This window comes from Musa acuminata, chromosome BXJ3-6, assembly GCF_036884655.1.
Source record: "Musa acuminata AAA Group cultivar baxijiao chromosome BXJ3-6, Cavendish_Baxijiao_AAA, whole genome shotgun sequence".
NCBI classification, from domain to species: Eukaryota; Viridiplantae; Streptophyta; class Magnoliopsida; order Zingiberales; family Musaceae; genus Musa; species Musa acuminata.
The window spans coordinates 22,512,740-22,525,795 of record NC_088354.1 but is presented as its reverse complement, the minus strand read 5'-3'; the positions used below and the strand labels follow the sequence as shown (position 1 = coordinate 22,525,795).

General features: G+C 37.8%; 1 protein-coding gene across 1 annotated transcript; it reads right to left on the bottom strand.

Moving 5' to 3' along the window:
- Positions 1–6,364: 6,364 nt before the first annotated feature.
- LOC135641785 (3-hydroxy-3-methylglutaryl-coenzyme A reductase 3-like) lies at positions 6,365–11,327 on the bottom strand. Its single transcript, XM_065157494.1, has 4 exons — positions 10,248–11,327; positions 9,248–9,429; positions 7,928–8,274; positions 6,365–6,920 (listed from the first exon to the last, which is right to left on the bottom strand). The coding sequence occupies exons 1-4, from the start codon at positions 11,201–11,203 to the stop codon at positions 6,678–6,680; spliced, it is 1,728 nt and encodes a 575-aa protein (XP_065013566.1). The 5' UTR covers positions 11,204–11,327; the 3' UTR covers positions 6,365–6,677.
- Between the last annotated feature and the right edge of the window lie 1,729 nt (positions 11,328–13,056).

Here is a 13,056-nt window from a genome sequence, read left to right as displayed (position 1 = left end):
TACGAAAAGAAAGACGATGGAAATAACCAGTTTCACCAACTTGGCAGCTTTAGAATCAGTTTAAAAGTAATCATGTTGTGGAAATCCTGCATCCTTTTGGATGAACACCAATCAAAATAGCAATCAGTAGAGCAAGAGGCTAAACTCATAGCAGCAGATGTAAGCAGAAACTTCACGGGTTTTATCCAATGTGGGGCTCTGCACCACATGTAGCAGCAGATGAGTAGGGACAATTTGCACAAATGAGTACAAAAGAAGGGTTGGCCTGTGACTGTATTTGGTATGTTTTCTTTTCCGGAAAAGATGTTCTAGGATTTGACAGGCATATAAGCATCTCCATCAACGGAGGAGACACATCCATCAACAGAGATCCACAGAGCATGAGATAGAAATCGAGATGCCTCACGAGCAGAAATGCACACATGAAAAGGGAAGAACACCGAGAGGGGTGTTTAATGACTACCAAGAAGTTTCCCTTTATTTCTTGACACAACAACATATATTTTATGAATCTATATGGAGATACTTGTGCAACAATTTTTGTGCCGCTTACCACAAAATAACTTTAAGCTAAGCAAGAAGCAGTCTCCAGAATGTCCTCTTCAAGAAACTATCAGATCTAATTGTCGTCAAACAGGAGCATATACTCTCTAACTAGAAATAAGCAAGTCTGCGGATGAATCGGTTGTCAGATTTCGTGGTTTCCTTTCTCTTGTCATATATCAGACCAGTTTCCTGAGGGTTTCCTTCTTTCAACATAGCGGTGAGGATCTGAAGCTGCGGCTAAAGCAGCCCTTTCCTGAAGCACCAGAAGAGTAAAAACTTTTATTAAAGAAGCAATTAGACTGACACATTCATGCCCATACGGCATGGCCATATAACTTGCAAAACAGATATAGATGCTTTAGACAGGATACCATGCATTAGAAAAGCTAAGATGCCATAATAAAATAAACAAAAGCTTATAACAAAATGTCCTAAACCCATACCCACGTTTTAATTGCTGTGTTGGACTGGTACAAAAAGCAAAAAAACGAAAAATGTTTTCAAGGCAAATAAATATTAGTTAAAGGACATGGATCAAAGATGCAATCATTTTAAGATTATTGTTCCTGGGAGGCACTTGTGAATTTTGACATTGTTACATCTTAGTTGTCTTCTAATATCTGTGAAAACCAGACATCCTCAGAAAAGATCAATTGATAACTTCATTAATTGGAAAGAACCAGGACCACTCAGATAAGCATGTAAATTTGTATATATATATATATATATGTATATATGTATATATATATATATATATATATATATATATGTATGTATGTATATATATTTGTATATATATATATATGTATATATATATATATATATTTGTATATATATATATATATTTAATCATACTATTATGGGGTTGACATATAAATAAATGCAAGCAGAATCAGTGGAAGCAAACATGCCTACACCAGCTAGTCATTTTTTATTATAAAGATAAGAGCATAGTCATCTATTGAGAATTTGCATCAAGCTTCTGCTCACCGAAATCAACTTATTTTGGAAAACCAATTTCTATATGGAGGTCCTATTATGGTGACATGAAAGCATTATCAACATGGAAAAAAAAAAAAAGTAAAGCTTCAGGTTAGGTCAGATTATCCATAGAGTATTCGGTGTATAATTCTAGAGCCTTGGAGAATCAACTCATCTGAGTTAGGAGTGTATATACTAATATGATGTAGCCACCTACGACCAACCTGGCAATGTTACCACTGCTGCAGGATCCTGAAGATCGACATGCTGCCTCTGGAACAAAAGTGTATATGTGATGATGATTAACTCATAGAGGTTGATTCTAGCAAAGGAAAATAGAGATCTGTGGGTTGCCATTCAAATGCAAGAATGTGCAAAAGAAACTTTTAGATAGGCCCGCCACCACCCAGAGGAAGTCTGTCAAGGTGCCCGCCACCACCCACGAGGCTAGGTTGGCTCCGCCTCGGAGGCCGCCCGTCGCGTTCCCTACGAACGTTCTCAGGTTCCCCAGCCTTCTTCGCCAGCTCGCCATCTCCTCTTCCACATATCTCAAGAATGTGCAAAAGAAACTTTTAGATAGGCATGATATCTGAAGTTAAACCCAAAATATTTTTGAAATAAACAATTTATGATGAACTAAGCCTGATAATTAATTTGTAAGAAGCAGACTTTCTCTTCGTAGCAAGAATATTTTGTTCTTGAAATTTGGAACCATAGGGATTAGAAATACTTGAAGTGCAGCTCCTGTAACATGCGGACGAAGATATAATTTAAATATGTAGTCAAAGAATTCCAAAAGTAGAATCTTTGACATATTAGTGGTACCATTCAACAGGAACCGGAAAGCAAAGGAGACAGCTGACAAATCTAGTGGGTTAACTAATATTGTGACATATGAAATGTGTGACCAAATCACTCTCAAATGAGAGAAAAATTCAACGGATGAGAAATCATCTGCGCTTAGTGAACCGAGGTCATAATAATTGAGGACAGATAGGTCCAATGGATTGGATTCCCTTGTATCGTATGGGGACTACGGCGTAGTGGCCTAGTACGTCCGTAGTCGATGAATCGAGTGAATTATTACAGAGATAATAATTCATTGAGTTAGAAGGAGTTCTGACAGGTATGACTCACGGCCAGCTCGATATTGGGTCTAGAGGGTCACACACATATGGTAGGCATTGCAATGAGTAGAGGTTCGGATATGAGATATCTGATAGAGCCCTTGTCTTATTGGATATCTAATAAGCCCCTGAATTATTGGATCCCATGGACGGGATCCAATAAGAGCCCATGAGAGATTATTGGATAGAGATCTACTAATCTAAAAGGCTTGGGTTATTGGATGCAGATTTAATACCCACTAGGTGAGGATCCATTAGGGTTTAATAGGAGACCTCTATAAATAGGAGAGATTCAGAGCCTCAAAGGCTAGAGCCTTTGCTTGCCTCTCCTATTCTCCTTCCCCTCTCCACCTTAGAACAGGCCTGGAGTTTTGAGGAGCGTCATCGCAGCCCTGCTGTGTGAATCACCGCTAGAGAGGAGGACGCTTGACCTCCTTCACCCTCTCCCAAGGATCTGCAAGGAAATAGGGATATATGATCTCCCTAGGTAACGTAATATATTCTATACGTAGTTTTTCCAGTTTCACGGATTTTACGTATCAATTTTCGCATGGCGACGAACATCTCTTTGGGAATCGGGGATTTTGTTTTTCTTGTTCTTCCGCTGCGCATCTGATGTCGCCCCCAAGATTTCCCAACAAAATGTTGAGTTATAAATTTCTGTCAGTGATCTGAAATTTCTTGGAGGGGTTTCATATGAGGAATCAGAATTTGAACTGCTATTGGGTGAGGTTGACGATGAACTTATTGGAGCAGGATCTGTCACTTGATTCTGCGGAGTGTCTAGTTCTACTGGAATCTGCATTTGTGTTCCACCTTTATTGGTCTCCCAATTCCAATTTGCCCTTTCATCAAACATAATATTTTTGTTAATAATAACTTTGCCACTAATAGGGTTATATAATCGATATGCTTTCGATTATAAGGAATAACTAATTAAAATATATTTTTCAGATTTTTCATCAAGCTTATGATGATTTTGTGAATTCACCAAAGCATAAGCAACACAACCAAAAATTCTTAGATATCTAACACTTGGTTTCATACCATACCAAGCCTCAAAAGGAGTTCGATTCATAACAACCTTTGTTGGTGAAATATTCAACAAATAAACTACTGTTGTAATTGCTTCTGCCCAAAATTGATTTGAAAGATATTTTCCTTTAAGCAAACTTCTTGCCATTTCAATGACAGTTCGATTCTTACCAGCTACACCATTTTGCTCCGGTGTATATGGTGTTGTCAATTCTCTGTGAATATCATTTTCTTCACAAAAAGAATTAAACTCATTAGATAAAAATTCACCACCTCTATTTGTCTGAAGTGTTTTTATATATCTACCACTTTGTCTTTCTACAAGTGCCTTGAATATTCAAAAATTATCAAATGTTTCATATTTCAATTTCAAAAAATATACCCATCTCATGCGACTATAATCATCAGTAAACAATAAAAAATATTGACTACCACCAAATGATTTTTTATTTATAGGTCCACATAAGTTAGCATGAATTAATTCAAGACAATTAGATGTTCTCCATGCTTTTCCAATAGAAAATGATTTTTTACTTTGTTTGCCATAAATACATCCTTCACATACATCAAGTGTATTAATCTTGGGCAATACGAAAACCATTCATTTTTGACTTAACAACCTTAAACCTTTAATGTTAAGGTGTTTATATCTTAAATGTCATAAACTAGACTCATTCTTTTAAGTTACGGCAAGTGCATACCTCTCAATATTTGACACATCAAGTGAAAATATCTTGTTTTACATCATGCAAATATTTACTATAATCAAACCAGATTTTTTATCTTTAATAGTGCATGAACCATCATCAAATATTATTGAATATCCAGCATCTATCAATTGTCCAATACTCAATGATAAAATAGGAACAAAAAAAACATTATCAACAAATTATGTGATAAAATAGGAACAAAATATTGATTTTATGCCTGACATATGATTAGAACATCCATTATCTAAAAACTAAATATCATTTGAGATATCATGAACTTATGAATGAGTCATAAACAACTTACTATTTTCTTCATTTTCCTCCATATAGCTTGCTTGCTTTTCTCTTTTCTAGCAATCTACCTTCATTTAACCAAACTTTTTACAGTAGTGACATTTAATTTCACTCTTGTAATTTTTTTTATCATAATTTGATTGCCCTTATTCATCATGCCCATCAAAGTGTCCTCTTCCTCTTCCATTTCCTCTACCACGAAATTCTCCTCTGCCACGTCCTCTTCCTGCTGATTTTTTGTCTTCTTTTGAAGTAGAAGACTCCCCTTTAACCTGAAATGTTTTTTCTTCAAATGACCTGTTCAACCTTACTTCATGTGCTTGCAAGAAAACCATTAGTTCATCAAATGAATATGTAGATAAATCTTTTGACTCCTCAATTGCGGCAACAACATGATCAAATTTCGGAGTTAAACTTCTCAAAACTTTTGCAACAATTATATGATCAGAAAGATGTTCACCATAAGATTTCATTTGACTAACAATTTCAGTCACTCGAGAAAGAAAATCTTGTACCGATTCATTGCTTTTCATGAACAAAATTTCAAACTCATGACGGAGGGTTTGAAGTTTTATCGTAATCACCCTTGATGAGCCTTGAAATTCATTTTGAAGTATCAACCAAGCTTGCTTTGAGGTTGTCGCTGCTACAATTCTTGAGAAGATCGTCTCATGTACAGCTTGTTGAATGAAGAACAATGCATTTGAGTCCTTCTTTCTATTCTCCCTCAGCCTGATTTCGTCATCTGGATCCGCATATCCATTCTCTATCCTTTGAGTCCTTTCTATTCTTCCTCAGCCTGATTTTGTCATCTGGATCCACTTATCCATTCTCTATTAAGTCCCAAAGATCTTGAGACTTGAATAGAGTCTTTATCTTAATACTTCAAAATTCATAGCTTTTGCCCAAGAAGATTGGGATAAGGAGTTGAGACATGTAATTGTCATTAAAAGTCATAATGCCCAGTTCAGATTGAAACTAGGCTCTGATACCACAAATGTTGGGGATGAAGGAGCAAGAAAAAAACAGAATAATACGAGTAAAAAGAATCCTTTTGACTTAAGAAAACTGATGTAGTAGGAGGATTGACAAGAACACTTATAAGATACCAAATGCACACACTCTCTATATTCCTTACTTCATGAACTACGGTCCTATTTAATCATATAACTATTAGATCATGATAACTATCTAGATAGATAACTATGAATCAAATCTCAATAAGAATTTCAATAAGAATTCGAAATTCTATTTAGTCAAGATTGCACTACCATTTAGGATTAGTGAGAAGCTTCCAATATAATATAGAATCAAAGATCATATGGTCTCTGCTAATATTCACTTATGAGGAAGCCACACTAGATATATTGGAATAAGATTATAGATGACATGCTACATATACTTGAATCAATAAGACCTGTCTTGAATCACATAAGACTTGGCTATGTCAAGATGAAATGAAGGATAGTTTTGTTCATTTTCTGAGAACAGGTAAGAGATATAATAACCATGGAACTTTAATTTGATGGAAACCACATATCAAATTTAACAAAAAAGAAAAAAACAAAAGAATCAAGTGATCATTAAGTAATAAAACTTAAGTTTATCATCTCCACATATGTATCATATTTGATAGCAACAATTGGAAATTTTTTTTGTTGAGATTAGACCTTGAAATAATGATAATTATATCAGAGTTAAATACTGTGTTTAGAAACCTTTCCGAGTTCTCACATTATCCAACACAAATAAAAATTACATGCATGACAGAATTGTTAATAAGAAAATGGTACAGCAAAGGGAGTCACTTGAATGCAACAGTAGCCTGCAAAGGCCATCCTAAGGAACAGCTTAGAAGAAATGGAAGAACCCACAAAAACCAAGAGATAACATCCGATAGCTTCTTTTCATCAGATTTTTTTCTTTGCTGTTGTTTCCTTTAAAAACCTTTGTTCATCCTTAGAAAAGCCATTCTAGAAGAATTTCAGCAGGCAGCCTTGGAGAAATCTTTGCTGGATCTGTTGTACTTCATATGACTCATCACAAGTTGGCCAGCTGCAAGAGCTGAGAGGAGAGACAGCTCCCCAGCCAGAACTGCACCGGCCACGACAGTGGCGAGGCGTCTGGCATTTGCACCAGGAGACTCCAAGCTTGCACCCTTCACACCAAGTAGGTCCAAGCAGGCAGCCTGGGAAGCAAGTTGAGTCCCACCTCCAACTGTGCCAACCTGTATAAAAAAGAAAACAGTATGAACTTCTCGTTCACATGATACCAGCTAACCTCTGGATATACCCGTACATTTGAATTAGGTCATTTAACAATGATCACAGAAGAAAGATGAGAAACATGTCTGCAAGATGACGAGTGGTTGTTTGAAAAATGACAAGCAGGACCACACATCAGCTCTACAGCTCATCATGTAAATCAAATTAAGGAAATATGTGGAGTATTTGTTTGAGAACATGGTCTATTGAGTCGTCTTGTGGTCTTATTAATACAGAACCTATCTCCTCATTGCTATAATACATAAATTAAGAAAGAATGATTCCTACAAGCCTGTGGGATTCATATGGCCATCAAAATACCAGAATGGCCTATTAAAGACTTGTCTTAGCAAATTTATGTTTAAAGTTCCATTGTATACAAAGCTAACTGATTGGGGCTACATTGATCTCGCAAGTACCCAAATCTCTGGTAATCAATATGCCTGACAGCCACCTAATAGACAAAATTAAGATGTGAATAGAAGTTTAAGCCAATCTTAAACAACTTGACCAATTAATTTAGTCACTGTAAAGAAAAAGAAAAGGACTCAAAATAAAAGTTAAGAGAGAGAACATGGATCAAGACACAGATCAAAAGTCTATACCCACAACATAAAAAGTGATTATCATAATAGTTTAGCTATGAGAGAGTAAAATATGTAACATAAATCAAGGTAAGCAATTTCGTACCGTACCGGAGTTTCAACGTTCGTTCGGTACGGTACGAAACTGTATACCGAGCAGTATATCGTTCGGTGTATATATATATATATATATATATATAAAGGCGACGTCGCCTTTTCCTTCTCCCACGCAGGGCCACGTGGCGACGTCGCATCGCCTCGTATATATATATATATATATATATATATATATATATATATATATCATGGTGTATGAATAAACAGAAGCGATGTTAAACAAGATAAATCTGCTTAATAAACCAATGAGATTGATATGTCAATATTACCTCAATGGATGGCATGGTCACAGAGATGTGAAGATCCTTTCCATCATTCACAGCTTCCATCATGGTGATACAGTGTGAACTCTCCACATTCTGAGCTGGATCTTGGCCAGTGGCTATGTAGATGGCAGACACAACGTTGCTAGCTTGAGCATTGAAGCCCCCAAGAGATCCAGCTATGGCTGAGCCAGCAAGGTTCTTGATCGTGTTGAGTTCCACTAATGCAGGTATATTGGTCTTCAAAACCTTCCTTACCACCTCCTCCTTGATGATTGCCTCACAGACCACCGATTTACCCCGTCCTTCAATCCAATTCACTGCAGCAGGCTTCTTGTCCGAGCAAAAATTACCTGATCAGTGCCAAGAGAAGCATTACAAAACACAAAGTTTAATATCTCCTACTAAGCAGACAAGCAAGTTCAATTGACACAGGTGAACTAGTCCTCTCTTAACCCAATTTTGCATCAACCATAATTGCTTGAAGTGAATGATACAAACATTGGTAGCTACATGGTTTGGCTTCTCTTAAATCACACCAACATATTTATAATCATGCAGAGTGTTCATGAATGTGCTGGTAATGGCTATTCATGTGACATTCATGGAAGTTACCAAGAAACGAAATGGGACCGACAGGGACCCAAGTCCATCATCGACCGGCTAGACTAGGCAGCATGTCATTTGTGTACATGTTACATGTACATTTTACTCTAATGGTTAGACATGCCACAACCATTCAAAAAAATATTTTTGATCTCAATATGTCAAAGATAGTCCACCATTGAATGACTGATTTTTATATGTTATAAAAAGTCTACTATGGAAAGGTTGATCCCAGTATGACAAATATTCTACCATGGAAAGATCGTGTAAGAATTAAATCCTTGTAATAACTAGCTGAAAGTCGATAGCTAAATTCCAAAGCATGAACCCAACATTTAATTAAGCAGATATGCGATAGTACAATGGCCAATTTTGCAAATGAAGCATTGATCGGCCACATGAGAGTTAGCATCTACTCAGTGGAAGTTCTTGGTAAGGAATGGACATCAACAAACAGAAATGATGGAGACTTCCAATTCACAGCAGAAAAATAACAAAAAAATGGCAACATTTCACAAGGAAACAAGAATCTCAATGGTCAATTCCCAAAAAAAAGGGAAAAAAACAACAGATTAAATGTCTAACAAGTACTTCACTTATGGTTCATCTCATGAACTAAGAACCAGTATAGGGATCTTCATTCATTGATAAATCTATTAGTATTAAATAGGCAAGCTCAAAAGCAATTTCGTTAATCTTAGGCAGTGGCAAAAGTCTTACCTGAGATGCTGATGACGTCCATGTCCTCAAAGTCATTCTGCAGGTAGTCCAAGACATTTTGCACACCTTTGGAGACCATGTTCATCCCCATTGCATCTCCTGTGCTGCAACTGAATCTCATATAGAGGTTCCTCCCAGCGAGGGCACAGTGGATTCCTTGTAACCTGCCAAATCTGCTAGACCTGCAGAAAATTTTACGTTTTAAGTAGATGTGATTTCCATATACTACAAAAACATGCGTCAGTCAAAAACAACACTGTTAAGGAAGTCCAATAACAACTCTGACCATAGTAGGGAAATGGTGAATTTTTTCCCTTGAAACATGACTATCAAAAACATTGAATGCAGAAAAATAACAAAAGCATGGAACATAAAAGAATTGCAACATAAAAAAAGCAAGCGGTTAACAAACACCATGATATGATTGTAACAGAACAAAAGCTCCGCATTTTTTCCCCCACAAGGACTAAAATCCACAACAAGCTCATCGTCGGACTGGCAAAAATAACAATCAGCCGTATTAAACAGAACCGAAATGAACACTTGCAAGTAGGAAAATGGTGAATTTTTTTCCTTGAAACATGACTTTCAAAAACAATGAATGCAGAAAGATAACACAAGCATGGAACAGAAAAGAGTTGCAACACCAAAAATGCAAGAGGTTAACAAACACCATGATATGATTGTTACAGAACAAAAGCTCCTCTTCTTTTTTGTCCCCCCACAAGGACTAAAATCTACAACAAGCGCATCGCCAGACTGGCAAAATAACAATCAACCATATTAAACAGAACCAAAATGAACACTTCCAAGGCCAAAGCTAACTTTTCCATGGATTAGGGAGCTGCAAAAGTAACCGCAAAGCAATATTTAACTTTAACCAAATCAATCTACGGCCATTTGATATAAACGAGATCCTAATGCAGAACAATATTCTCGATACCTTAATCACCATTTCCCCCTCTACAACTAAAACTAGAAAGCGACTAAGAACGAGTACCTGTTGAACACCAAGGCGATGGTCTCGAAGTTGTTGGGATCCTCCAAAAAGGCCTTGAGATCAGCGGCCCTCCTTGCCGTCGGGAGTCTCACGGCAGGTGCCCTAGTCATGCCGTCCCTCAGCACCACGCTCGTGGCCCCTCCGGATTCTGCGATTGCCTTGCAACCCCTGTTGGTGCTGGCCACCAGGCATCCCTCTGTGGTCGCCATCGGCACATGGTATTCCCTTCCGTCAAGTACCAAAGGCCCCGCGATCCCCACCGGCAGTTGAACATACCCCACCGGGAGCTCGCAGCACTGTCCCAAGATCGACGCGTAGTCCAAACCATCGAGCGGCAACCCCTCCAAAGTCCTTCCGGTGATCCTCCTGAGGGCCTCCCGACGGATCCCCGCGGCCCTCCTGCAATCGCCGAGCCTGGACTCGAGGACATAAGATGGGATCTTCCCGGAGACCACGGAGGAGACAATATCCTCGTCATCGGCAGTGATCTCCAGGTTCCTCTGAGAGGAGATGGTTCCATCCGTGGAGAGAAGTGGGCAAATGGGGGCAGGAGAGGGGGCAGAATCGGGGGCGGCGCCGGAGAGGAGGAAGTCGTCCTCCTCGTCGTGGGAGGAGACGATGGACTGGACGAAGGCGATGCCAAAGAAGCTGAGGAGGTAGATGAGGGAGGCGATGAGGCCGACGATGGCGAGGATCTCGGAGAGGCCGAGGAGGTGGAGCGGGGTGGAGCATCGGACCTTCTCGCGCCAACGGCGCATGAGGAAAACGAGAGAGCCGACGAAGAGGGCGGAGAAGAGGAGGTTGGTGTGCCGGATAGGGAGGGGGAGGGCGTCCGACGCCTGGAGCCGGGGGACGGCGGGGGACGAGGAGGGGGGGCGACAGGCTCCTCCGTCGCGAAAGGGGGAGGGGGCGACGACAGAGGGGGGCCGCGATGGTAGCCTCCGGCGGACTTCCATTCTCTCCGGCGACGATGAGTGGGGAGGAGGCGCGAGAGGAGAGGAGAGGAGAGAAGAGCACTGCACCTCGCTCGCACCTTGGAGGAGGAGAAACAATAGCTGGAGCGGGCTGATGCGATCACCAAACGGCAAAGTTGTCTCTTACCATTATTACAATTTTAAATTAAATTAGAAAAAATTAAAAATAATTATAAAAAAAGAAAAAAGTATGTAGCACGAAATTTGGCAAACACGTTGCCTTCACAGTTAAACAGAAGCTTGACGGTCAAAGGTCATTTATCTATTTATTTGAAGACTTCAAATTTATATTATGGATAATCAGAACTTGGAATAAACAACGATCCGAACAAGTCTCGATTTATTGTGTCGTTGGTTGAACCCATAAATCAATTAGTCCAACCGTGGATTTAATATATTTTACATGTATTATATTAAAAAAAAATTATTATAAGAATAATTTTATTAAGCATGACAAAGAGTAATTTCTGATAATCCACATTATTATTACACCATATATGATATTATTGAAAAATAAAAATACATGACAGGCAAATGGTTGGAACGATATATTTCTGTCGACATCCCAAAGATTATAATTCATGTGTGGTTTACCACACATCCCATTTTAACTGCTATATTGCAAGGTTTATTATTGTTTTTTCCTCTTTCAATTTACAAATTATGAGATTTTGAAGAACAACTAACTTTTGTGTGAAAAATAAATAAATACAGATTTTTAGGCCATCTCAAAAATCGCTGGTGCAAAAACATTCTATATTATTGAGAATTGTAGTAAGCTATCACATCAAAAGTATGAAGACAATTGTCAGAATGAAAACACCAAATTTGACAACGTGAAAAATGATATTTTGATTGGCTAAAAGGATTTCGGACAACATTATTGGATTCAAACGCATTTTCAGCATTGAATTGACTCGAATTTCATTGTTATCTAAATAGATAAATATTACTTTCAAAGTCTTTTATGTAAGACAAAGCTCTCTTTTATCGATCTTGCACGTATTTTTTTGATCCATCCATATCAATCATCAGCATGTTTTAGCTTTTTAAAAAGTCATGCATTCCATTACAGTTATTGGTGGACAATTAAATCAGATCTTTATATATATATATATATATATATATATATATATATATATATATATATATATATATATATATTTATATATATATATATATTTATATATATGGTAAAGGACTGACTCACATGCATTGGGCCAATCCATCCATTTTATTATGCCACATAGATAGCGATATTCTTACGAGTGACACTCAATTCAAACTTGAACACAGGGCATGCATTAAAAGCGACACTCCAACCATACAAGGTTGCCAATTTGCCCTCTTCTTCTTCTTCTTCTTTCTTAGAGTTAGGTTTTGTCCACTAGTGTCACCTTTGGTTGCTTGTTGAGACTCAGATGAGAGAGATTGACGGGTTTGCAAGGTAAAAACCAGGAATTTTTTCTCAAACATCATTTTCTTGAGATAGGTTTTCAGATTGGTCATTTTGTTGATGTAATTAATCTCAAGATACTATTTTCTTAAATTATAGAATACCTTTCCGACCTGAGTAGATGAGATAATTAACTTATTCTTATCTCCACAGCTTAACACTAATAAGGAGATTGATTGAAGAAGTTGTTAAGAATTAAACAAAGAAGATAGAAAGATAGAAATCGTAGAAGAAACTATGAAATGTATGAGATGTAATTGCATAGTTCATTTAGATAGTAAGCTCTTGATAGCTATTTATACACATTCATGGAGGATTTTTCTCAACTGCTTATAGATTTCCTTAACTACCTTGAGGAAATCTTATCTGCTTATCATGC